At 39.4% G+C, this 27,820-nt stretch overlaps 1 protein-coding gene across 2 annotated transcripts; it reads right to left on the bottom strand.

Annotated features, from left to right (window-relative positions):
* Positions 1-2,926: 2,926 nt before the first annotated feature.
* On the bottom strand, positions 2,927-25,616 carry slc14a2 (solute carrier family 14 member 2). 2 transcript variants are annotated; one of them, XM_035378636.1, is made up of 9 exons: positions 25,506-25,616; positions 7,534-7,717; positions 6,662-6,851; positions 6,013-6,141; positions 5,377-5,569; positions 4,627-4,774; positions 4,239-4,373; positions 3,857-3,906; positions 2,927-3,641 (listed from the first exon to the last, which is right to left on the bottom strand). In XM_035378636.1, the coding sequence occupies exons 2-9, from the start codon at positions 7,700-7,702 to the stop codon at positions 3,264-3,266; spliced, it is 1,392 nt and encodes a 463-aa protein (XP_035234527.1). In that variant the 5' UTR covers positions 7,703-7,717; positions 25,506-25,616; the 3' UTR covers positions 2,927-3,263. The 2 variants fall into 2 exon arrangements, with proteins under 2 accessions (XP_035234527.1, XP_035234526.1); XM_035378635.1 differs by lacking the exon at positions 25,506-25,616 and adding an exon at positions 9,931-9,997.
* Between the last annotated feature and the right edge of the window lie 2,204 nt (positions 25,617-27,820).

Consider the following 27,820-nt stretch of genomic DNA (forward strand, 5'->3'; position numbering starts at 1 on the left):
TGCCTTCTGGGACCTTGACCGTGCACAACTGGCCAGAGTATAAACGAGGTTAATGATACAGTACTATATGAAAGATGAACCCCATCTTAATTGTACTGAACACAGGGAATGGTGTAAATTATTTTAGCCTTGTACATAAATTAAAAATAACTACATTTGATAGTAGCAGTACTGCCACGAGGATACAATTAATTTGGAACTATTTCTTATTACAAGTGATTTGATTAACCAAGATAAACCACAATAGAAGGGAAACTATTAGCCAATGAATAAATAGACCATTGTGCACGTTGTGAAAATGGTGTTTTAGCAGGATGTTCCGTATGGCAGACCTTAGAGGCAACCCAATCTGATTGGCTTCAGTGACAGGAAAAAAAGGCATTGCATGTGATACCCCTCTTTAGGAATGGGGCGAACCATTGCTGGAGAATGTCTCTCCAGTAATGCTGCTTATTTTCTAATGACATTGGGCACCTCACCAAATGTATTGACTCGTAAGACTGGTTAATGCATGATATACCTTTTTTTAATGTGAGAGAAATGAATGCTCCACAAGAGGGCATGAACTCATCACATTCTGAGTCACCCATCGTTTACCACAACCGGGGAACATAAAACGACCACTACAAGGAATTTAGGAGGTCTGCTCTTGCATTGAGAACATAGTGGTTTGCCTTTCCAGGAATACAACCAAGATGCATGACTGGACAGGTGGTGGGCATTTCACTCCACACGTGAGCTGAATCACGGTTTATGCAGGTACAGTATGTTTATTCAGAGACCACACATTAGTTACCTACAGTCAATTAGCCTACGTCACACTCGTGGATTCGTATTCATAAAGCATTCAAAAACTTCAAAACTGTCAGATGCATGATTTAAAATACACTACGTGGCCAGAAGTATGTGGACGCCTGACATCGAACATCTCTTCTAAAATTATGAGCATTAATATGAAGTTGGTCCACCCTTTGCTGCTATAACAACCTCCACTCTTTTGGGAAGGCTTTGTACTAGATGTTGGAGCATTGCTGCTGGGATTTGCTTCCATTCAGCCAGAAGAGCATTAGATGTTGGATGTTGTTGAGGTGAGGGCTCTGTGCATTGTTCAAAACCATTTTTATATGGAACTCGCTGTGTGCCCAGGAGCATATATGATTAAAGTAAAAATGTGGTTCTTTACACTTTTGTCTTGACCAAACATGCTATTATTATTTGGTCCAACAGATGGCAATATAGAGGTTCATTAAATGACTGAAAATCTGTACTTCTACATTACATTACATTGCAGGCATTTGGCAGACGCTCTTATCCAGAGCGACGTACAACAAAGTGTATAACCATAACCAGGAACAAGTATGCCGAGAACCCTAGAGAGAAGTACCGGTCCAAGTGCAGGGAACAACCGCATAGTTCAACTTGGACCCTGAAGGTTAAACTGTTTAACACTAACACAAACGAGAACAGCAACAACACAGTCTATGCAAAAATACAAGCAGTAGTTAAGACAGGTGCATTAACTAAGTCACCTACGAAACAGCTACCTAGTTACAACCCTAAGCTTACAGTCATTTAAGAGATTACAGGGAGGTAAAATTTGGATCTTGTGCAATCTGGATCAGAATTATCCTTTCTGAAAATGTCCAACTTAATCCTGGATTGAAAAAAGGGGGATTTAATTATCTGGACAATTGTGATCCAGATTAAAGGTTTTGAAATACTGGTCCAAGATGAAACTCCCAAGTACAATATCAAAAGCTCCTGTTTGAGTTGAATTTCCCTCCTTTCCCAGCTTTGTTGACTGATAGCCACTTCTTTAAAATACGCAATAACAGACCACTGCTTTCTTCGGTGTTTATTTATTTATGGTTAAAAATTCCCTCTGGTAGATCACTTTCGAACCCTTCTCTGAGTCTTTATCTCTGAATGTTGTCAGTTTTGGCTTGGTGGTTATGTGTAGTGATTATCGTCATCATACGCTGCTTTATGTAACCTTCAGGAATCTCATAATGGAGATGTCTCCTATCGGCAGGTCAGTATCAAGGTCAAATTCTCTCATTGCCTGTATATCTGTGGGATCTTTTCCCCTGGAACGGTCTAGATTTTCAGCCCACAGTACTGCCATGCGTTATCTGAAGACGGAATCTCCCTTTTGAGTAAACGGGCCTTGCCCACCTCCGTCTATTAGCATCACATGACATCGCATTTAGAAAAGTATGTGGCCAGGGAGCCCATTTCCAGCATAAACGCTTTGATGATAGCTTATCAGCGTGGCATGTTTGGCACAGGGGATTCGAATGCATTTAGAGAAGACACAAGCGTAGTCAGATCATTCTGTCAGACCTGCATTCCGCCTGCCCTCATTAGCCCTCACAACCGATCTCGAGGGTCAACCCGGCCTCGTGACTGCAGAAAGACCGTTTTACGCATTCGCTGGTACTCGTGTTGGGGCTGCCATAAGGAAGGACAGGGGCTGAAAAAAAGTTAAAGGGGAGTGCATGGCAGTGGAATTCTGTGCCCTTTTCTGGCCTATAGTATGCGGGCAGGTCAGATGTAAACGTCCCTGATAAGAACAGCACGTCGAGAATGTGAGATGAGCAGTTGCGCGAATTCACGTGGAATAATGAAGTCATGCCAGCTGCAAAGTACACCCACATTAAAACCCCGTGTTATGTCACTGGCTCACTGCATAAGGCCTTAAAGGGATGCTTGCCACTCTGAGGATTTTTGATATTGCTGTTTTACAGCATGTTTTTTATTGGCCCAGACAGTTTTTGGCCCAAACAGTTTTCTATGTGATGAAGGACATTTCTGTTGCCCTGTCTTCTTTACAAATGGCAGATATGGGTCACTTGGGGAGCTGAACAACACACAGGGTCACATTTGAAGACGTTAAAAATGCATAATTTTTCTTACAAAAGGCTTTATTCAAATTACAAATGGGAAAATGCTCATTAAAAGGCAGGCATCAGTTTGAACCAAAGGAGTTACATAACATAATGAGCTCACACATTCCAAGCATACAGATTCATTACAATTTCTCAAGTCACATGTATGTACATTATATACTCAACATTGAAAAATACTCAGTTTCTGTACTGTTGATCAGTGCCAATTGCACTTTTCCCCCTAATCTGTGCCACTCATTATGCAGAACGAAGGCAAGACATGGTGGAAAAAAAAGAATGCTTTTACAGTGTCAGTGTCTTAAAGAAGTAATATTGAAACATGGTGCGCATGAGCTGTCCTCCTGAGTTCACTTTTCACTCGGCATTGTTCAAAATTTTCACTTCTGTTAAGTCATTTGCACTTTGCTCTGAAGCCCCCTCGTACGTGCAGTTCTCCAGATCGCCCGTCTCAGAGTTCTCCTCGCTGTCCTGCGAATCTTGGCCCTCGTGCTCCATTTTGACAAACTCGATTTTCGAGGCTTCTTCCTGCTCCTTTGCACTCAGCTGAACCTCTTTCTCCGTCAGCTGTTTTTCCTTCTCTGCCTTTTTCAAGTTCCAGAAATAGCGGAGGTTCTTCTCCGGGTACGTCACCTTCGCAAGGGGCAATTTGAATATGGTTTTAGTTTCCGTGGTGATCAGCAAGAAGGTCAGCGCTGAGAGGCAGAAGGGCCAGGTACACGCTGGCAATCCAAACTGAAAATGGATGATTAAGAGAGGTGATGAAAGCCTGATCTTCAGCCTGACACTCAAAAAAGTCACATGTTCTTAATGCTAAATTTTTTCTTTTTTTTTTCTTTTCCAAAGACAAGGACAAACATTAATTGTCAGTTGGTCACCAGGGGGTGGAGACATATTGTTGATTCTCCCTTCTGTGAGCGTCATTTGCACCCCTGGATTAAAATACTTACTGTAGACATCACATTGGCGATGGCAGAACCCAGGTATGCACAAAAAAAGGCTGGAGAGAAAATAAAATGGGCATTTATTCAATTTCTGGTGGTCAGTACGAAAGATATAACCACAAACTGTTTCATCCCATTCTGCAGATTAGGATTAGAATACTAAACATCCAAAACAGTGGCAAATTTATAATTTAACCCTTTGAAGAGTAGGCTTTTTTTTTTTATTTAAAAAAAAATGTTTTTCAAAGAAGGTTCTAATTCAGTGTTCTAGAACTCCATTGCTTTCAGTTACCAGTACTGATTGTGACATCATCTTCAGAATGTTTAGAACATTTCAAATCACATATTTCTGACCTTACACCTTAAAGGGTAAAAAAAAAAGACCTACCACAAGCAATGGCCAGCAGATGGGTCTGCCACGTCAGAGCGTAGAACATGCCTCCAACGGCAATGCAGGCGAGGACACAGTTATAACCCCATAGACCGAAGTAGATGGCTTCAAAGGGCGCGGCCAGGGCAAGACCTGCACGCCGAAAGCAATAAAAGTTATTCTCAGAAATGCAAGCCGATGTTTCACAATTCCAGATGGTCTGGGTAGCAACATGTTTCAGATGCAGGTTGTTGCACGTTTTCTTGTAAATCTTTAGCTGGTTGTAAATCCGAGTGTTTTTCAGCTACGTAGCTACATAAATAGCTACATAAAGCTACGTAACCGGAAAATAGTAAAATTTCATTATACCCCCCCCCCCCCCCCCCAACCAATGGGGTATCCTCACCAGAAACCATGCCAACTGCTGATCCAATGGTGGCGTGTGCGAAAGTGATTGGTGAAGAAATAAACAAGGAGATCATGAAGATCCCGCCCGTCCATGGATTGTCACATCCATAAACTTGTCCAATGCCCACGGGTACTGCGCGGAAAAGCTGCAAAAGAATGAGGGACAATTGCATGTAAACTCAGAACCCTGTCCAGCGCAGCCCTGTCCAAAAAGGGCACGGCATGCATGACTGCGTTTCAGTCATTAATAGTGGTTATCACATTTTCCACGGATGACTGCACATGGCCAAAAAAAGAAGAAAAAAAAAATGTGGCACTACCAGCTTAATGGGATTCCTCAATACCACTGTCGGTCACATCTCTGCTCACTGAGCAGGGCCTTTTCTAGAAATTTCTGTCACATGCACCCATACCCATTAGGGGTGCAGCGATCATGAATTCTTATTACCAGTTCCAGTCGTCAGTTTTTTAAAGCCAAATCAGCTCATTACGATAGCCGATTTTGAAAGTTTTTTTTTCATTTTAAATTTTTTTTAAGCAACAGGTAACAAAGAAAACATAAGACTTTTTTTATTTGCTCTATGTTACCAATTTATTCAGATAACTGTATTATTATTATTATTATTATACACCGTATTATTACTATATTGTTGTCCTAGCCACACAGTGAAGGACCTCTGATTCAGTGTGGCTGAATCTTCTCAACTGATCGGTGAACCCCTAACACCCACACTGAGCTCTCACGTACCTTGGCTACATCCACTTCAGACCAGGTGATATTAGGAAGGGAGGATCTGGGTTGAATGAGGACTTGTGGGAAATAATGATTGTAGTGGCCAGTAGCCACCATATGCAAGCAGACCAGGATGTTGAAGGGCAAGGTAAAAACGGGCAGGTCCCACCTGCTGTTAATCGAAGCCAAGGCACTGGAAACTATGGGGCTGCAAGAAAAAAAAGAGAGAGAGTTTTTTCCCCCTTGAGTCAGCTTCTAAAGACACTCAGAATAATACAATGAACACTCCATTTGAGAATTTTACAATCAATTTTGTCAACAAGTTCAACACGTTAAACACATACTGCATTGATTCTTCCTGAATCTCAATTCAGGCCACAACATGCTGATCAGAAGTACAATGCGCCGTGTATCTCTGGATCATTACGGTTTCACAGCCTGATGTTGGAATACAGTATCATACAAGTCTCATCAAGCCGTAAAACTGTAGTGATTTTTCCTGAACATGAGATTGCATTTATGGCTTCATCTACAATTCGGGCAACAATATGCTCATAAAAAGTACATATTGCATATTGTGCTGGTACTTCACTGTGTCACATAATATTAATTGTTCATGTGTAAAGCAATACAAACTTTTTATGGGCTTACCAGGCCATTGACATGAAAATGTTTGGAAGCAGAAGCCACCAATACCAGTCGCCCTTGGCTGAGAACACAGCCATAAGAAGACCGACCAGGATTCCATTGTAGCCATACAGACCAGCAGCGATGGCACCCCTTTTATGAAACATTACCAAAACAGAATACATGCAATTTGAATTACATGTCATATTCTAGTACACTTACTGTAAACAGCAGGGGCCTGTATCACGAAAGATTACCGAGGTAGCTGGATAACTGCACCGACTAAATATGGTCAGATGCAAAAAGAGCTGTTCTGGGTTTTACTCAGTGCAGTTATCCAGCCAACTCGGTAATCCTGCTTCGTGATATTGGCCCCAGGTTTTCTAAAAACAAAACATTTTGGAAACATTCAGAAAAATAGAATTTGGTATGTAAATTCATCAACACAATAAATTATTCATACAAAAAAAAAATTGAAATGTTAAATATGATAGCAGTTTTAAATATAAACAAAATAATAATAATAATAATATATAATAATAATAATAATAATAATAATGCAGTATTATATGTTCGGGCCAGTTTTTTTTTTTTTTTGATCATCTAGCTGGACCAAATTGTTCCGGGAAAGAACTAAATTGATGTAGAGTGCATTAGGGTAGAAGTTGGTTACCTGTTTTGCCTCAGAATTAGGGCAGAGATGGTGGCAAACAGGGTGCCCACAAAGCCATTTAGTGCCCACCATCGGTTCTGGAGGATCAGTCCCCCGAAGATGATGAGCCCGCTGAGGGGATTGTTGACGAACATCACCTGGGCAGCTCCGCGGAGCACCCAATCCAGAATCTGGATCAGGATGAACTGTCCTTGAAGTGTACAAGAAAAGAAAGAAATTAAATTCCCATATTAATGAGGAAAACGTTAAGAATATGCTTAGTACTTTTTTACTACTTTATACTTTTTTATCTGTGGTCACGTGCAGTGACCACTAACTTAATATCCTTAATATCAAAAAGTCGCAGGAACCATGTGAGTGTATGAAAGGATGTTTAACTGAATGTTTGGAGAAACAGTGGGGTGACACACTGCCTTCCATGTGCAGGTAAAATAAAACTGCTCATACTATTGAATCGAGAATTAATAGCTGTGGTCACAATTCAAAACATTTTTTGTGAGTAATGTTACATTTACCTGAGAATGGCCACAGATAATCTTTTTATGTTTTTCTGTTGCCTACAAAACATCTAATAATTTTGTTGTCATTACAACTACCATTTCCCCATTCCTGACCTTTCCCCAAATAGGCATGTGACTTCAAAATTTAAATTTTTCTTTAAAAAAAAAAGATCTGTTAAGGAAAGGGCAAAGAAGGGGGAAGGATAAAGGAAATCAAACCAATATAACAATCAGGGAGTGACGTCCATTTTATTCCATTTAAAAGGATATCACAACGAAGATTTACACATTTAACCTTTCCAATTCCCAAAGCCTACACATATAAAAGTAGCCATGTCCTCAGTATTGAATTTATAGATGACTTGATCTAACCTTTCATCCATTGCCCAAAGACCTCCATGTCTCCTGAGAAGTATGACACCCATCTGAAGAGCTTCTTGGTCTTCTCTAGCCCACATGACCCTTCAGGCTGTTGGTGTTCATTCTGCTGCACTGACTGTTTATTTGTGTCTGTAGCACTCTCTGCAACAGGGCTTTCCATCAGTGTTTGCAGTTCCTGAAAGGTATTTATGCATTAGAAATGGAACCATTTTCTAACAGAACTATTTGCCATATAACTCAGCTAAAGGAAATAAGGGAAGAACCTAAGGGAAATGAAATAGCTGATCAGACTGATTAAAATCCTTGGATTTGAGTTTGGTACAAAAACGCAACGTACAAAAGTTTGCAACGCGTCGGCCTGGCGTTGTCATTTGCGTACTAGCATAGAGTATGTTTCCGGCCTGAAACAGTTCGGGAATGACCTTGCACGACCAAGTTGGGTTCTTCTTTCAACCACTGCATGACTCTTGTCACTAAAGACTAAAGACAATAAATTATTCAAAATGTAAGCAAAATGGAACCGATTCATTTTAAAGAATCAAACTTCCCAACGCTACTGAGGAGGAGTCAAGTGACCATAAACGAGTTGCACATGGTGCCTCATGCTAATTGGTGGGAGCCCACAAGGGTCAGTTGCAGTCCAATAAACCTTCCCAAAGACATCGCTGTAGTGCCTGAGGGGGCAGGCCCAAAGGGTTAGAAAGGTGCCTAACCCAAGGCAGGGGGGAGAGGGTCTCCTGGAAGCAGTCAAACCAGTTCCATCTGGTTATCACAGCACATATACTTCAAACAGCTACTGCTGTTTAAAGGAGATAGACAAGTGACTTAAATAGAAATGTGGTTGGTAACTTGGTAATTTGATTGTAGCCTAACAGGTGCTTTCTACAGCTGTGAATGACCACCCTGTGGCTCCTAGCTATTCCTAGGCAGCGTTACTCTGATCTCAAGGTACTGACACAATCTGAGGTGGAAATTATTCAAGTGCTGATAAATGTTCCCCATCACTTAAAAACCATCCCGGTCAATTATGATTTATGTCTGTGTGTTTATTTATTTATTTATTTTTTATCATGAAATATATGCTAAGAGATCAATGAACGCAAAATTCAGTGAGTAGTAGCCTACAATTACAAGGGGACCGCAACGCGACTTCAAAAACAGCAGTATCTACCAACTCCTGTAGCCACTGACGTGGTGGTCAGCCTTTCACAGCACACAGGCAAAGAAGGTCCTAGGTTTGAAATCTCTTTGGGTGGAGTTTCCCTGTATGTTGTTTCCTCTCACATGTCCAAGTAGGTAGGCTAATTGGAGACTCTAAATTGCATGAGTGAATGGTGTGTGCCCTGCGATAGGTTGGTGGGCTGTTCAGGGTGTATTCCTGCCTCCCACCCAATGCATGCTGGGATAGGACCCTGACCAGAATAAGCATGTATAGATAATGGACGGATGGAAAACACGCACATTGTGGGAGGCTAAAGCGATGCCAGATGATCTCGTCTGACAATATGTGGTAACTCCAAATAAAAGAACCACATGAAACAGGTGAACTGGGTGGAGAGGGGCAGAGTTAAGGTAATGAAATTTACCAATCACATGGAGCAGCAGCATTTTAGTGATAACTAGGTTCTGGTTTTTCTTTTCTGTTTTAGATTATGGTGTGGGGGGAAAAAATCAGAAAAATTTGAACTCCTATTTTCAAATGTTTAAAATGAATCAGACGTGCTAGGGCGCACCACTGCTTTGTGCTGTAGCAAACACCACAGTCAATTCATGATTTTTAGCCACACTTCAGTGCTTTAAACATGATACAATATCTAGATGCTGCTTCAATTGATTCAAATGTTTTAATTTTAAGATATTAAATAGACTCACAACACTGGAAGAAATATTAGCTCGCACTGCCATCACATCGGCTAGCAGCACACCGGTTTCAGCACAGCGCATGCAATCTATCGATAAGCATTGCTAGAAACTCTGGAAACTGCATTGTAAACATTCAAGTCATTTATTTAGTAGTGCCTAATTGGATACTACACAAATATACTACGCAACTTGACATTGCATTTGTACAAACATGTTCTCGTGTTCAGATGATTAATTAATCAGTTGCTGAATGAAAGACGTTGAACTTGTTCGAACCACGTGACACAATTTCTCAACAAGACGAAATTAGCAAGAATACGAGTGTTGAGCAAAATAGTTTTTGCGGCAGAATTATAAATGTGCGATTTGAAATCACTTTTAAGACAATTATTGCAAATGTGAAGGTTTACTAAATTAATGTATATGATTAAATTATCTTCAAAATTATGTGTTAATTAATAATAATAATAATGATAATAATAATACTAATAATAATAATAAAACCGACAAAATAGTCGCAATTACCTCTGCAAGATGCGAATCAGGCATAAATGTGTCCAGAAAACTGAGGTCTGCATGAATATTTGGAGGTATGAACATCATTTCCACAAATTCAAGGGTTTATATAATGTTGCACACTACCCCGCCTCCTCAGCTGTCTGCAAAAAAAAAAAAAAAAATGATACAAGTGATAAAGGCTTATACACACGCAACATTAACCCCAAAACACCACCTAGCACGAGTGCAGCGCTTTTTAGGGACAAATTGTAATGCTTTTTTGCATACTCCCTAGACTGGTTTTCATCGAGTTCTGCAGGTCGGTTCAGACTCACTCACGGAAATCAATCATCACTCAAGTCAGCATATTACCTAGCAGTGTAGTATAAAGCCTAGGTGCAGTATATGACCTACAGTATCTGGACACCACTTGGTGTGGGTCTGTTCTTCATGATTTGGGCAAGGCCCATTTGTTCCAGTGAAGGCAAATCACAGTGCGCAATACAATCACATTCTGGATGCTTCTGTGCTTCCCCAACAGTTATTTGAGTATGGCAATGCCCCGGGCGCACGGAAACAACGGTCTTTGTTTTTTTTCAGAAGTAGCCGTTCATTATAATGTTTGCTTTATTTATGTGGAGTGATTAGTCGCGGGAGCCAATTACTAATCATGGAATACTGGAATTAAAGTTTAGTTTTCCTTTCAAGTGCGCGAGGCTAATTCTGTTGCAGCGTCTGTTGTATTTCACTGTCTCTGGTACACACACCTCAGTTTAGAAAGAGTTGTGTTTTTTGCCATTTCATGTCAACCATATGGGAATTATGAGCAGAGCTCAAAAGTAGGCTCATAATTAGGTTGCTAAACACGTTAAGGTTATTTCATTAAGAATTCAGTTTATTAACCCAATGCAGTTTTGGTTACTTATCTGCGTAGTCTGAGTTGCTAATTCTATACCAGATGACCAAATGGTTAGTTTTTGTGCCATTTGTTCATACTTGAACCAGTTAGCGACGTATAGAGACCCCCAGAAAGCACTCTAAAGCTATATCTCCTCTACAATCAGGAGATCGATACCAGTCACTTTACGCACAAAGCAGCGGAAGCGATGCGCCCTACACCTAGCCATCGGTGGGTTGCCAGACGGTGTTTCATCGCGCTCGTCCGGGTAACAGTTTGTGCTGGGACAAATCTTTCACTTGGGGTTAAGTAGGGATAGGTTAATGTTCACATTCTTATGCGCGCACGATGTAAATCAATATATTCCCCCTCCATCCCTCCCCCCATTTAGTTGTCCTACAATGCAGCCGAGACAGTACCACATGACTGGATAAACAGGACTTTAGATACAGTAGGTGTACATTTTTACAGTAAGACTAGATATATTTAGATGGTATATTTTTGTAAGACACTGAACATCCTGTTTTTAATCAAATGTTCCTCCCAAATTTTGTTTGTACCAGATTCATGTTGTTATTGTCAAAAAAAAAAATATATATATATAGATATAATTCATTATTCAGCAGGCCTGTTTGTGGTTTGGAGGGACGCCTCACTGGTCAGAATAACATCAGGGTACAGGAGGAGTGAACAGCTTAGCCAATAAAATAAGTTTATATCACAAGGAAGGTGCCCAGAACCCCGATTAAAAGTAACCAGACCGTATAAAATCCATTGCCAATTGAAAAAAGATATACATGAAAGAATGTAAAAGTGATCTGCAATTCTTTCCTTACCTTTACATTTTCAGGAGAACTACTAGGCTTCGGGGTTCTAATGCTTGCTTTGTAATTGCTTTCACCTCCAATGATTTTTTCCCCCTCAGAATATCAGTTTTAGTTTCCAAGGAAACCTCTTTAAACAGATGTTTTGTCAGCTCCCTGTCTGGCCAACCACCTTGTATAATATGAAATGGTTTAATTTCCAAGGACCATCTTTGGAGGAAATAGCTAATCCAGCAACAATTGGCCACAGTAGAGGAGGATGTGCAAACATTTGTGTGTGTTGAAAACATCAATATAACTGCAATGCTGACAGAAGAATGCAGACAATGTTCTCATGTTATGTCGGCTGGCTTCAAGTCAACTTCAAGTTGTTTTAATGTACAGCACTGCACATTGGGAACAGTCTCTTCTTAAGGTGAGAACAGACTACTGCATGCGATTTGGCACAATTAGAGAGCTGCATAATCTGTCTCTAGTTGTACATCTGGGTTGTTGTCACAGACATCCAGCCCTTTTTTTCAGAAGGCAGGTGCCCTCTGTGCTTAAGGAAAGGCATACATTGGCATGGTGCATGTGTGACTGCACCTCGGGTCATCTTACAGCAGCTCAACCAGAACTTGTTGCCATGGCTTGGCCTCCAAAAAAAGATTTTCTTTGAGAAAAATGATGGGGCGTTTCCAAGCCTGCTATTTAAAAAAATGTAATATTTTTCATTCTAAAATGTCTCCAACGAACTTGTCACTTAGCAGAGGTGATGATTATATGAAATTACAGCTTTTAAAAGTCACCTCGACCTTAAACTGTCATGGTCAAGCATGTTGTTTGACTTGGATTTCTAGTTAGTTTCCAGAGTAATGGGACATGTTGTTTAATGTTTTGGTATACGTTTTTATTAGATCATCCATAATCAGGCCAGTCATATCTGTGAAAAATGCATTTAGCAAGGATTCTGAAGTTTTTGTTCTAAAAATTCTAAAGAATTTGTTTTCATATTCCGACATTCATTATTCACTGAAAGTGCAACACAGAGCTAACTGAACTATTGTGTTATACATTTATTAATGACATACTGCAGTACTTTCAGGTCAAGATGCTATTTGCTCAAGGTAAAAAGTAATATTTATTTTTATTATATATATATTTTTTTATTATTTATTTATTAAATACCAAAAGATGATATCTAAAGGGACTATTGGGTATTTAAATTAAAGGGCCTTTTCGGCATTTAAAGTAAAACTGACTCCCGTATATTGCTGTCTAATTGTATTCAGAATTATACAACAATGGGGAATAGGGTTGTTTCCATTTCTGAATAAAGTAATAAAACAATACATGTATGTTTTCTAATGTAGTTCTTCAGAGAAACTGATGAAAATTGAGTTTTTAAAACTGACCAACAGGGGTCAGAAGAGTACCATTGTAGGATTGAATGATGAAAATCCAACAGGGATTAATTTATTATTTTCGGATGATACATTTTAATTATTTGTTTTATTCTTCTGCAATTTTAAAAATTGATTTATTTATTTTTTACCAATTATGGCAGTTGGGTGGGTTCAGGTCTAAACTGAGGGTTGATTATATAGGCCTCCAAACACAAATTCATGCAGAACATTGATTTCAAAGTCCTCTGTCCAAACATTGACCATTCAAACCCTGAGCACGCCCTCATCTCCTCAAACTTCTACAGTTTATGTAACAGCATTATTAACTGTCTACTAGCAAAGTAATCTAATGTCTGTATCAACTAAGACTAATCATAGCTATGGTGCACATTTAGTTTGAGAGGACCAAATAGAATGCACCAAGTGAAACCATTAAATAGTGACCTCTTCTAATTGGGGTCAACCTAACACTCCTCCACCTTAAGATGCAGCAATAAAGGCATTCGTGCTCCCTCTTGTGGATGCCTGAACATACTGCAATCTCGTGACCCAACAAAATGTCTTCGAGATCGTTCTCTTTTCTTCCTATTTGAACATTTCCTAGCCATCTCTTGCATAATGTCAATTCACACTGCCTCGTCCTTGATGTGCTGTATATCCATATCACAATCTGAATACAAAATGTCACTCACATTGAATTATTTGATTTATTTAAACAAAATATAAAATAGTCAAAAGCAGCGCATAGTGGATAGTTGATATTCTTATTGTAAAATGTTAATTTTCTTCAATTTAACACAGGTGATCTGTATATAGAGGCATCCTTGTGTGTTTTGAAATTAAAGCCAATGCTGAAACTTTTTTCTTCCCCTTCTCATGAGCTTCCTCGTGTTAAGTCTTCTCTGAGAGTCTTCTTTTCCTTTTACACCCAGACAACAACAGAGTGATGGCCTTCTCCACCTTTTACACCCAGACAACAACTGAGTGATGGCCTTCTCCACCTTTTACACCCAGACAACAACTGAGTGATGGCCTTCTCCACCTTTTACACCCAGACAACACCTGAGTTATGGCCTTCTCCACCCTTTACACCCAGACAACAACGGAGTTATGGCCTTCTCCACCTTTTACACCCAGACAACAACTGAGTGATGGCCTTCTCCACCTTTTACACCCAGACAACAACTGAGTTATGGCCTTCTCCACCTTTTACACCCAGACAACAAGTGAGTTATGGCCTTCTCCACCCTTTACACCCAGACAACAACTGAGTTATAGCCCAGCATGGGCCCACACTTACCTCTTCAACTGTGCCCGCATACCACCATGGAATCAGGGCAATGAACCCATCCTAATCTGGCTGCCAGACCGTAGCCACAACTCAACCTGGATAAGACCATGTATCCATTTGGATCACATTTAGACCAGAATCCAAATGCCGTCATAAACCTTAAATGTGGCTGGTTACAGTCAAGCCACTTTTGGCCCAAAAATTGAAATGCCACACAAACCTTACATGTGGTTGGCAGCATTTGGCCGACAATATACACTCGCCACTTCCATAACGGACCCTCAAGCACCTAAACCCAACCATATTTGGCACAGAATTGTCTGCTATCTTGGCAGCATGTTATAACCACTCAAAGGAGACACAACTGTGCAACAAGAACACGTGGTACGGTATGTTACAGAATTTTCAGAATGTTGCCGTTACATAATGCTTGAAAAGTTCAAGTAAGGACACATTGACTGTGAAATATTTGCTAGAGGACAAAAGCAAATTAAAAGATGCAACATGAACATTAAGCAGAAATACTGTACGACAGGATAAAGCGTCATATATCATTTTGAGATTAATTTCCCAGACGGAGGAACACATCCGGAAACCCCAGTAAAGAGTTACTATAGCTACAACTGGCTTTAACAGCTTGCAGACTATCAAATAGACAAAAAAACAGCAGCATGCTTTAGAATGGTATTTTCTTTAGAATGGTATTTTCTTTTTAAAATTAATGTTAATGACCATAGCAGCTCAATAGAATTCACAGTGTTGTCAAACTTTGTTTAAAATAAAAAAAAATATATAAAAAAAAAACAGTACTGGAGTAGGTTTCTGACAAAAAAAATCTATATGGGACTCATTAAATCCACAGAACCTGGTGCTCCAGAAAAACTGTCAAGGAAACGGTCAGTGACTTGAGCACATGCAGGCTCACATTACTGGACGTCACACTATATGTGTGGTCAATCGTGCATAATAACCTGAAAGTATCATGGTTTTAATAATTAGGTGTCATGGTTTTGGCTGATGCCACCATTTCTTTTCCTTCTGCGCCTTTTCTTCAGTTATTACGGCCATTGGTTTTTTCATGCGCCTTTTCTTCAGTTATTATGGCCATTGAGTTGATTGAATTATACACGTGCAAATTTTCTTTTTACAATTTGCACCTGTTGGCGTTCTATTTAAACCCCAAGCAAGCTGATAAGCTTTGCTTCAGTGTCACTTATGTTGCAGGAGAGCCGGTATTCTGTCAAGCGAGGTAAAGGTAAAGGTAAAGGTAAAGGTAAAGGTAAAGGTAAAGGTAAAGGTAAAGGTAAAGGTAAAGGTAAAGGTAAAGGTAAAGGTAAAGGTAAAGGTAAAGGTAAAGGTAAAGGTAAAGGTAAAGGATTGAGTTGCGATATTGGATTGTTGTGGCTATAAAATTAGCACAACAGTCTTTAGCTTTTTTAGATTGTTGGCAACAAGTTAGTGCCACAATCTAAGCTCAGTTTCTTTCTTTGGGGTTTTACTTTTTCAGCCTCGGTTCGAGGTCTGTTTTCTTTGAGTTGCCCCGTTTTCTGCTCCGGCAGTTGTTTTATTTTCATACTCCTTAAGCTTTAGTTTTTTTTTTTTTTTTACCCAGTACGTGGGTTGTGTAGAGCTTTTCTTTGGGATACTCTCCCTAAGGAGTATTGTTTTCCTTTCCCTTGTCTCTTGAGACTTTGTGGCTATTTTACCCCTGGTTAATAGCTTAAAGAACCCCCTGTTCAGTCGCGGTTGGTCTCCCAAAACTCCCACTCCTTCACATTAGGTGTAGATTTATACACAGATCCAGAATACTCCACATCACTCAAACTCAAGTTAAAGTTTCTTTCTTTACTGTACTACGTGTTCAAATGTGTATGGTCAGACTCTGAGGAGTTTGATTTAGTATTCACAGCTACATCATATTCAATGTTCTGCCTCTTGCACCTTTAATTAGATTGCCCATTATTTTGAATGTCTAGAAAATGTCTTTGAAAGTATAGATTTGGAATTGGGGATCATAGAGAATTTTATGTCAGGATTTTTTGGCTTTATTTGACCTCATTTCAACAGTGCCGGCAAAGCTATCAATGTAAAAGATTAGATGTTGCATCACTACCATTGAGGCAAACAGTGGAAGAAATGTCAGATTAGTGCTTTTGGTCATGATCCTATTAAAATCTGCATTAGGCAGTGGGAATACTTTGGTCCAAGATGCAAGCATTGCCCAAGAGCGCACTATTAACTTTGTGGTGAGATCCATTCATTGGCAGTTGGATACTCTTTATGTGTTACAGACTTAGAAATGGCCCCAAGCTTCTGCATAGTTAAAAGCTTTCGTGTGGATTATTTAAAGGAAACCAATAGGGATTCTATTTATTTATTTTTAAGCTTGTGTATGGTCCTGTATGATAACACTACAAGATTTAATTGAATGGTGCAAATGCCAGAGGCTTCTTCATTTTAAGTGTCCATCATTTGCCATCCGACAAATGGGAAGTAACCAAAGCCTGCCCACATATCCTTATTTGGTCATTTGGTTCGGATTGCCCAAAGATGGTAATCAATTCCGTAATCATTTTGGTTTTGCTTTCCCCAGTAGAATGTTCTGATTGTGCATTTTATTGGTGAGCTATAGCTCTGCCGCTGCAGTTTTAAAAAAATAAAGTGTATAAGGTGTGTGTGCTGGGGAGAAATGTGGAAAGCTCCTGGATGTGCGCAAAATGTTTATTCTTTACTGCATTCATTTAAATTAGACTGTATCCAGAGTTATTTGGGACCTGCACTGGGAATTTACATTTCATTAACTTATTTGTTATTTGTTTGTATATTTTCCCATTGTCACCACAGTACTACAGGTAAGGTGTAGATAGCAACCTGCTGATGCAAAATGGTAAGCTGCTGGTCTGAAGAAATGTGGGCCTGGCCATCGTTCCTCAGCCTTTTGGCTAGGATGAAGTGTAATGTGGTCCTCACCAATGTGAACCCATTCTGCCCCCTAGTGTTACAAAGTAAGGTTGTCCTGCGACTGAAGTCTGAGTCATCGTCTTAAATGTATGGCACAGTCTGTGCCTATGCTCACTTCCTAAGCCACTTGGGTGCCTTTGTACTGGGACTGATTTATAATGGGCACTTTCATCCCTATAATGTCCCACATGTTCCACATCGCTTCTCAGCCTTTTAAAGGCCATAAATGATTTCTTTTGGGAGATAAAAATACATGGTTTGTCCATATCATTCAAAATGATCAATTCTATGTCTGCATATTACAACGGGGGAAGAAAAATCACTTTGTGATTTCCTGTTGTCATGAAAACTTTACATTTCATACTGAATTGACAAAACAAAATAATGGAGTATGACTATGGAGTAGTCGCTAGAATAATTTGTTTATTTTAAGGTTCTATGTTTAGCTTTTGTATGCCAGCGACTCGTTGGTCAGATTATATTCGTCTGTTGAGACTACTTTGTGTTACGGCCCGGGGCCGATGTTCAGTATTTAACTTTTCAGTGGGTCTTCAGTGGAACTTCTGCTTATCTGACGTGACTGAAGACATTTGACCGCATAAACTCTGGCCCTGGCCAAGCCTACCCATCGCCGATAATCAGGCAGTGTGATCCTCATGCATACTCCCACGTCCACTCCATTACTTCGCTAAAGCCACTTACTGCACATTAGAGAAACCATTTCCAGCCTCCAGGAGAAATCTGTGCAAAATATTTAGGCCAAAGGAAATAGGTTAAAACATGAAACCTACAACTCCCACGTTGGGAAAATAGCGAGAAGGATTCCAATTCAAACCCATTTACATTCTAATGGTTCTCATTAAGCCACACATCTTGTGGCACACATTTGACACACCCATCACTATTCTTTAAAAGAGATGATCAAGGTCAAGGATGCAGCTTCTGGCATTCATCTAGCCGTGTGGTTGTGTTAGAGCATGCCCGTTTCATTGCCAGTATCGATCAGCAGTTTACTATTGTCGGTGATGCGGCTTGTGATCCAATTAGGAGTGAGGGCAGGTATTCTTCCTTAGTGACATCACCACAAGACAATCGCCTGATCCGCCATGAATGGCAGACGCTGAAGCGGCCTACTCGGGAGCCGTTGGCGATTTTCCCGCCGTGCGAATTGCCATTGCCGTTCTTGGCCAGCTTCAACATATAAATAAAGGTTTCTGTGACACGAGGTGCCTGGAGGGAGAGGGCAGTGGTAAAACGCTGAACCTGGCCGCACCAGGAGTCATGCCGCTGTGAAAAAAGTTCTCGCCCTCCATCATACACTGAGGCATATATGCTTTAAATGCCAACCACCAATATACAGCGGTGTTGTAAATCCTGATTCGGTTTCCTTTTGGAAGGATAAAAATAAGGGATTTTTTTTTCAGCAGAAGAATAAAGGATAAAGCTCACTGTGGAAAAAATGCATGTTTTCATAAACACATTCGGGCAGTTGAGGTGGGATGGTAATTATTCCTTTGTGAATAGTTAAAGGGTCAGTGAACCCAGGAAAAGTGTCTCCTGTTTCAAGGCCTAATAGGTTATTATGAAGTGGTCCAAGCAGACAAGCACAGCTGGACGGGGAACGCTGGGGGACCGAAAAAAAAAAACCTACATCTGTGTTTTTTAAGGTCCTGCCGAAGTCGATCGAACTTGATACTGCATGACTCCAAATCATAGGAATGTGAGTTTCCTTTTTAAAGGGAACGCTTGGCCCGAAATGCAATGAGATTTCCATATGGAAGCCTTGAGGCTATTATCCAGGATTCGCTATAATAGCTATTACAGTCATATTCAGTCTTGCGTGAAGCCTCACGGAGAACAATAGTGGCCTTTTCATTTTGTTTGATTATTTATTTATTTTCTCGCTTACTTTTTCCAGCCCTTTTCTCTCCTTATCACCTCATCTGTTCTCATTCTCTGTCTCCAACGGCGTGCCTCTTAATCAGAGCAAAGACTCCCATTCATTACATCGCCTCCTAAAATGGCTTCTAGCAGTGAACCGCCACAACAGAATTAATTACGAGTGCATAAGCAGAACAATACTTCAGTGAGCATAGTTACCATGCATCTTGATAATATTATTCTTTGAAAAGATTCTTAGCAAGTGCATTAAATATATTAAACAAGTAAACTTCATAAGTACCAAAAACTTTTTGCTAAGAGTGACTACAATATTGATATTCATTCGCAGGATGCATACATTAAAATGAGTTTGACACCATTTTAATGTACAAGCTGTTGTGTATATATTCTGACCTTCATTTATTGTATATGACTGCACTTTGGCAAAACATGCCCCTTGGGAAGACCCTGTAGGTAGAATATATTAGACAGCATGAAAATACATTGTAAGTATATATGAGTAAACCTATTTAAAAATCATGGTTTGTTATACTTCTGTTTTAATGTAGTAATGATGCACATTATGGCTTGGACTGGAAGTATGGCCAACATTCATCTGTAAAAATATTATTTGAGGCCCAGAGATGTAATTTGTTGCTACTTGAGAGTGTCATTACCATCACTAGTAAAATGGTTGCTTGCAACAACCAAAAAAAAAAAAAAAAAAGAAATTCATACCATTTTCAAAGCTTGGCCCTTGGTGAGAACACACAAATAAATACAGATCTGTAGCCCAAGTGAACTTGAACTGTTTTGCGAAATGAGGAAATACTTTCCACCGAGGCTTGTTTTTGTGGTTTCACCTTATGAAAAATAAGTCTTCAATGCTAGCAGTGAAATTCAATGAAATCTGTGCCAAGGGTTACATACTGTTTCTTTTCTTTAAGTTTCAATAAATGGGACAGCCCAGAATGTCTAATGAAGTCCAGGCCTGGTGTTTTTTTAGCTGCAGGTATGCACACAATGGTCTACTTGTTGGTTTGACCGTTTAATCTTCATTACACCCTCCGTGTGTTTATATTGTACCATTCTCATCAAGGAGCAGCAGGGACTACCAGATTGTCATGAGCAGAGAGAAGGGGTGGGAAAATCAAGCATAACCAACACATCTAAACCGACGCTGAAACAAAGATCATATTTTTTTCAGGTTTCTTTTATTGAAGCTTACCAAAATTCAGCAGAGGTGCAACATTATTTCCAGTACCCTCACCACATCTATGTTTTTTTTTTTCCTGCAGCTCTACATACTGTAGCTATCAGGTTGACCAAATCACCTGTCAAATGTATTCCCCTAATTGCAGAAATTCATATACTGGGTTTTTTGTTTCCCAAATGGTGCAGACATTATTTTTTGTATATATTTTTTTTTAGCTTTAGGCAACACGAATGCAGTCAGACCACACAGGCACCCAAGCAACCGGAGCGCCTCCATTGCGTAATAAGATGGGGAATGCCCTTCCTCCATGGGTGATACGACAGCCAATTAGGAGTTGGCTCGCATGACTCCTGGCCTCATTCAGAGCTGCCACATTATATTTTAATCATATCACCTATTAAAATGAAATTTACTGAGATAGGGAGGGATAGGAGGTGGAGGGAGCCAAATGTCTTTTTTTTTACTGGGGGGGGGGAGGGGGGGTTGGGGGGCATTTGTGAAAGGTATATATAAATGTCACTTGTAATTGTTTGGTATTCAAATAACAAAAAAAACTTTAACAAAATATTAATTTTGTGCACATTAGAACCTTCAATATTATTAGTCACAACCTTTCCTGAATTAAAATCATCAAGAAATAATTATTTCTGACATGGTATATATGTGGCACATCAAATGTTACGCAGGTATAAAAGGATTAATTAACAACTGCATAGCTATTGCTATTACTCACAATACATAAGACAAGCTGATATGAATGCTAACGTTCTGTGGCTGCAATCACAGGTTTCGTCATGCTGCTTAAAACCATAAAGAGCTCTAATGCTTCTTGGGAGGCGACGGTGCTCTGAAGTTAGTTACAGAAAAAACCTTTCGTAATTTAGAGTCCCGGCTCTCTGGGACCATTTGTCAATCAAGCCCCGGGTTGGGTTACAGACGAGGAAGTCGACATGCCCCCTCGTGTTTTTGAAGCTAGGTCCCCCCACAGCACATGGAAGCTAAAGGTCACGGAGGCTAGGATATGTTTTTCAACCTGCGAAACCTGGGTTCTGCAGTAGGCCTGCGTGCACTATGCCCTGAGCCCTGACAGCACACGATAACATTCACTCGCCTCCATTTTATTATCCGTTTTTTTTTTAAATTTTATTTTTCTAAATGGATTGCGTGAGCCGTTATTCAACGTCAAACCCGAACCTGAGTGGTATCCACTCACCACACCGCTGTCCCCGCATTCCAACAGAGATCACTTGACTTTATATGGCTAAGAGCCGCGCTCGCACAGACAGCCCGAACGGCAGAAGTGGTTTCCAGATGTTGACGCAGACAGACAGTAATTGGAGTTCGTGATGGCTTCCAGCTGTCGAGGACCCCGGCCAGCAAATTCTCAAAGGGAGTGAACGTTATGTGCCATAACTCACGCAGAAAAGTTTAGAATAATAATAATAACATACTCCGCTGTCCCGCAAAGAAAAATCGACTTTATGATTGCAATAATTGGCAGCTTTGTTTTTACTAAATCTGTCAGAAAAAAAGTAGGTCATTGGACGATGGCCTTTTTTTTGGGTGGAGGCCCTGAAGAACGAGAAGCAATCAGAGCTGTCATGTGGTTGACGAAAGACCTGCCCTGCTGGGGAAAGTACACAGCTCAACTCACCTTGCAAACTAACCCGTTTATTTAACTTTGCTCTCTCACATATTATTTTCCTTAAGTGGTGAGCATGCTCATTCAACACTAACTTGAAAATGACTTGTGTTTAAGCATCAGTAAGAAATGAGCATATGTCATTTGTTGGTGCTGCTTGTTTCTCTGCTCATTTTTGTATCAAATTAGTAAACGGACAAATTTGTTATTCACTGGCAGAATTCATTGACATATTCAATGATGGATTAATTTATGCTTGCAGGTGGCTGGCATTGTTTCATTTGAGCTCAAAATAGCTCTCATGTTGTATGCAGTATAAACCTAAGGAGAATGTAGAATCTGTAGAGGACAGATGCTACAGAAAGAAGTCATGGTTCTTTCCAGAAATGAGTCTGGGTTGTCTGACCTTCCCAGTACTCAGCTACTGCCAAGTTCCCAAAATTAAATTTCACTTTTCAGGTTCTAGAGCAAGAATAGTTCAATTAAATTAAGATATATGTTTACATGTATACACATCTATTTCTTGAGACATGCTGTATGGCTTAGCACAAGTTATATACGTTGGCCTAACTGAAATTTGTACTACTAAAAATGCATAGTATTTGACTATACTTAGTTTGGTGCTAAATATTTCATTGACATTAAATTGCATTAGTAAAAACAAACCAAGCAAGACGCTGCTCTACAGTAAAATACAAATATTTGAAACGAGCAGGGATTGATGATGCTGTGATAATTTTTTCTAGGGTGGGAAATTAGCAATAGTCAACAGGTCATAAATAACATACTGATATACCAGCTTGTCCAAATCTATTTTCCACACATGGTGAATTACTGTCTTGCTATAAAGACAAATTCTTTTGACAGTAGGCCCCAGAAACGATGACGTTTCAATCCATGGTGTGGATTTAGGAAAAGATCACATGTGACCGGAGATGGGTAGTGTAGTCAAACCTCACCTCACCGCAACTCCTCCAGTGTGATATTTCATCACAAGGAGCATTCAGACAGCTGCTGGCTGTGTTTTTCATTCGCTATACATGGATGAAAAGGCTTTTTTCACCCCCAAACCATGTGAAAACTAGGTCACAGCTCAGGAGAAAGTTTTTTGCATTTATGTTTTATTAATGCCAAAGTACAGTGTCAGAAGGCTGTACATATATCCCTGTTGCTCTGTAGACAACATTGGGACTTCTTTTCATGTAGAAACCTATGGCAAGTGGCTCTCCAAAAATGTTGGATACAAGACAGACTGGGTTAAATTCATATTGTACTTTCAATACAAACAGCTCATTCCTTCACATTCATTATTCATGGAGTTATCCCCTTTCCCTGAATCATATTACACACACACACACATATAGTTATACATGAACTAATTAAAAGACAGCAAGGGAAATCAACTTGATTGATCTTCACTGCATAAGCGTATTGGGAAAAGTGAGAGTCTCTTTCCTATACGTGTGTGTGCTATTCTCTTCATGGCTGATCTGAGAAAATCAGATAGTAGCACAGGGGAAGCTAACGTGGCTATAGATAGATGGTGCTCTTAAATGCTGTACATTTTTGTGAGTGTAAGGACTGCCATTGCGAGAGAGATAGTTGACACTTCTGCAATCCTGGCCTCATTGTGTTGACAAATCTTTCACCTTGGTTGATTGTAAACAGACGAGATTCATACACCATTCCATTTCTCTGAGCGGTTATGTGTTTTCATTATGTTTGACGGCCTACAGTTCATTCCAGTAGTAATTGTTGGCACCACTCTTATGGTGTCCAGCTTTTAAACTCAGATACTTTGCATGACAAAGCAACTTGTACTTTATGTTTTACAAATATGATACTTTATGTTCTGTAAAACATTGACGGCACATTAGTTACACTGTTAAGTACAAATGTATAACTCACCTCACATGACACTGCATGCAGTAAGCAAGTTGTATTACATAGTAAAGGTTGAGAACAACCTTTAACTGGCTTAACTTTCAAATACTAGCTTCAGATGCTGCAGGTGTATTGACATCTGTAAATTTAAGACAGTAAATCAGCATTACACATATAACCTGTTTTTTTTTTTTTTTGTTTATTTGTTTGGTTGTTTTTTGGAAATGTTTTGCACAGTAACTAATGTTCCACAATTGTCTCCTGGAGGAAACCATTGTCAATGATTTCACCATATCATAAGGAAAGGGCACCTGACCACAGAAAATGACATGTGATTACTTTGCCAGTTAAGAGACATACAGTTCAAGGTACATATAGTCAAGGTTTTACACAGGTAAGAATGACTAAAATTTCAAACAAGGAAGGAGTTATTCAATTAGCAACCACTGATGTTACTTGAATGGCTTGCACAACAGTTATTTCAGGTTTGTATTTTTCCCCAATATATTTTATGGAATTTAGAGTGAAAAGCTTGATTTTGATTGTTGATTGTTCATTTGCTTTCAAATTTGGTCTTATCTTGCAGTTTTGAAAATAGACAAAGAATCACACAAATAATTCACCATTTATCGTGTCTGGACGTGACAGATTTTATATCTCGTACCTAAAATGTAAACAAAGAATAAACAGTACCCACAGTCTTCAGGAAGGTAGAATTACTTAGTCGAATGACTGCCTTCTGTGTTTACAGAGGCAAGGATATCGATGAGACAATTTCGACAGATGTCACAAGTTTTAAAATCATGCACATCTGTTCTAGGGACAACAAATTGTGGTGTAGCTCAATTTGAGGTGGCAGTATTCCTGTTGTGACTGACAAGGGGACAGAAGCTCAGTAGCTGTGTGAAGAAACACCTGCATAAATTTCCCTGCTTCCCAATATGGCCTTCTGAGCTTCCTCCTTCATGTGCCCAACTGTTAGCTGTCACCATGCTTCCACACTAATTAAATGTGTGCACAACAAAGGCATGCTCTGCAAAGAGAGGAGTTTTAATTCCCAAATATTCACATCTGTCATTTCAAACAAATAACTGCCAGAACATGCTTTCTGGATTTGTCGTTTATTCCTCGAATTGAACTGCCATTGCTGACTCTGTATCTGGATTAAAATTAATAAAAGGAGGGAACCAAAGATCAACATAATTTTTCATATTCCTGGTTAATGTAATTGATAGAATGCTAGATTATTGTACGTGCATGCTAGTTTTGATATATGATGAATGTATAATGGAACCTGAACCATGCCATGAATATGAGAACCTGTTAATGGAATACTGTTGCTTTCCCATGTTTTGTTTACTACCTGTGCACACATACATTAGTATAAAAGGACAGGTGAGTGCGCACACACAGCGCACAAATGAAACTTTTTAAAAGTAGGATTCGTAGGATAATTTGTGATGAGCAGCTGAGCGGACCTGTGTCTAAAAATGCGAACTAAACCTTGAAGAAACGTTTGTGGATATATAACGGCGCTGTGGACAAATTCAAACTACATCAGACTGGCAACATGAGAAACCGAACATAAATTCCCTTGAGAAGCACTGTATCGATACGTACTCACTCATTTGACAGACATCGACGAGCCTTATAAGCAGCCTCCTTCAATTTCAACTCCCGAGCTGGTAACTTGTCTATCCATCTCTCCTGGTCAGTTTGCTGTTTTCTCTCCTGAGATCCACTTTTTGTGGGTGTAAGGCACTTAGATACGCTTAGGTGTAGCTAGGACTCCTCTTCGGCTACCTATCATAGCTGACCTTACAACTGTTGTGGCAAATAGATACTTAACATTGGACGACAGACATATTTCCCAGCAATCTTTGCTAATCAGTAAATAACAGTAATACCAAAGAAATGAACACTAAGTATTTAATTGAATAGTTTGAACAATATGCTTTCTTCAGAATTGACATGTAGATTAAGTCTGATTTAACCACAGCCTACTATACTGAGAGAGCATGCTAACCATGACCAAGATATCTTTACTTTTTTAATAATATATAAATTAGATAGCACCTGCATTGTAACTATAATGTTTAATGGTAGGTATCTGAGGTGCATTAAAGAGGTCATTTATACATGCAGTTTTTTCCCCCGCCTGTAATACTGCTGCTAGAAAATGTTTGTCATGTTTTTAAATGGAAGTGTTTTTGATGTTGTAGACATGACAGACGTAGTAATTGTTTGTTTGTTGGTAGATAGAGAACAGGGCTAGCTAACATTTATTTAGAAAAGTGAGGTTTGGTGTCAGGTAGCTACAGTTGCCTAGTACATTTTTTTTTAGTTAAACAGTAGAAACGCCACAGTGGTCAGCTGTAGTAACTTTTTAAGAAAATCAATAAATCTGCAGTTATGAAATGCATATGGCTCCCCGACCTTTTTTGAACATTGAGCATTCTTATATAATTTGGATGCCAATATTGTATAAGGGAATAAAGTTATAAACATCTATACTTAGTTAAATGGCCATGAACAGCTTTGTAACTAGTAGACGTTCTTTAATGCCGTCATTTGCTCATGATTTTAAAGTAAGTAGCCCAGTGAGAACAAGCCCAAATATAGATGGAATGTAGACATTTAAAGGAGCTGAAATCAAGGTTGCATGTTTTGACAAAAAAGACTAGGCTAACTCAATTCAGCCTAAATTCATCTCCTGTTTTACTTCAGTATGGCCTAGCTGTATCCTAGCCAGCTAGAAAACTTTCACATTGCAAGCAAACATAGCCGGTTAACCAGCATAATACAGTCTATTCCTTCGGTAAAAGATTTCCATTCATCCCTTCAGTCCGTTAGATACTGTCTGTATGCGGACTTGTGCTCACTGGGAGACAAATGATAGTCATCCATAATTTTCATATGAAATGATAGAGAATGGATTTCTTGAATATAAATGAGTTCCCACAAGGATTATACAGCTGCAAAAGCAATAGTTATAGAGTAAAAGACAATTATTAGTTAGCATTAGCAAATAAGCATTACCAGCGCGCCACCGATTAAATACTTGCAGAAGCCGCAAATGTACATTTTGGTGTGTATGTGATATTTTAATTGGCTGGTGAAGCTTAAATGTCCAATGGTAAGACGTATTGTTTGTGGACCAGGATAATTTGTGATGATGCAATCAGGCAGGAAAAAGAAGGAAAAAACGCAAAATACCCTAAGTGTGGGGCTTTATTGTGTGGATGTGTGAAGTTGTTTGTGAATTCTGTCTGTTGAAATGGGGTCAGAAGGTACAGAAATTAATGTGTTAAAGGGCTGAAAGTTTGTGGTCATTGTGGTTATTTCTGTGGGAAACCCTGAAAAGTGCCAACCTTGGTGCTGTATAGGTATGAGGCATGCCATAACTTGGTTACCAAGCCGTAAATTGGTTTTGTAGCAAAACTCATTTGGAATCAGGATAGTATGTGTGGTGCAGTCACAAATGACTTCAGTGAGTTAAGTTGTGTTCTGATGGTGAGTTTCATATTCTGCTATGTGATGCCTCTTCCCCTTTTGATTCTTTGTTTTGGTTGGTTATATTTAATAAATCAAACATTGGCAGACAGTAATGTTTCAGTGTCTAGTTTGGAAAAAAGTGTTTCTCTTTCTTGGCACACACAGTGCGTTGTGATTTAAACGATTATAAGGATGACATTTGTGTGCCTGTTCTTTGACTAAATGTTGAAATACAATGGAAAAACTGGGGTCAAATTCATACAGATACCTTATTCCTGCCAAAAATATATTTGTGAACATGGACGTGCAAGATCTGCTCATATATTCACCCAAACATTAAATGGAATGGCTAAGAATGAGTAAGAATTTCCTATGCTTAATTTCAAGCATTTGAATTAATTGATGTCTGTAAAAGTAGAATGAAGGAAACAAATACCTTT

Source organism: Anguilla anguilla, chromosome 10 (genome assembly GCF_013347855.1).
Source record: "Anguilla anguilla isolate fAngAng1 chromosome 10, fAngAng1.pri, whole genome shotgun sequence".
Lineage (NCBI taxonomy): Eukaryota > Metazoa > Chordata > Actinopteri > Anguilliformes > Anguillidae > Anguilla > Anguilla anguilla.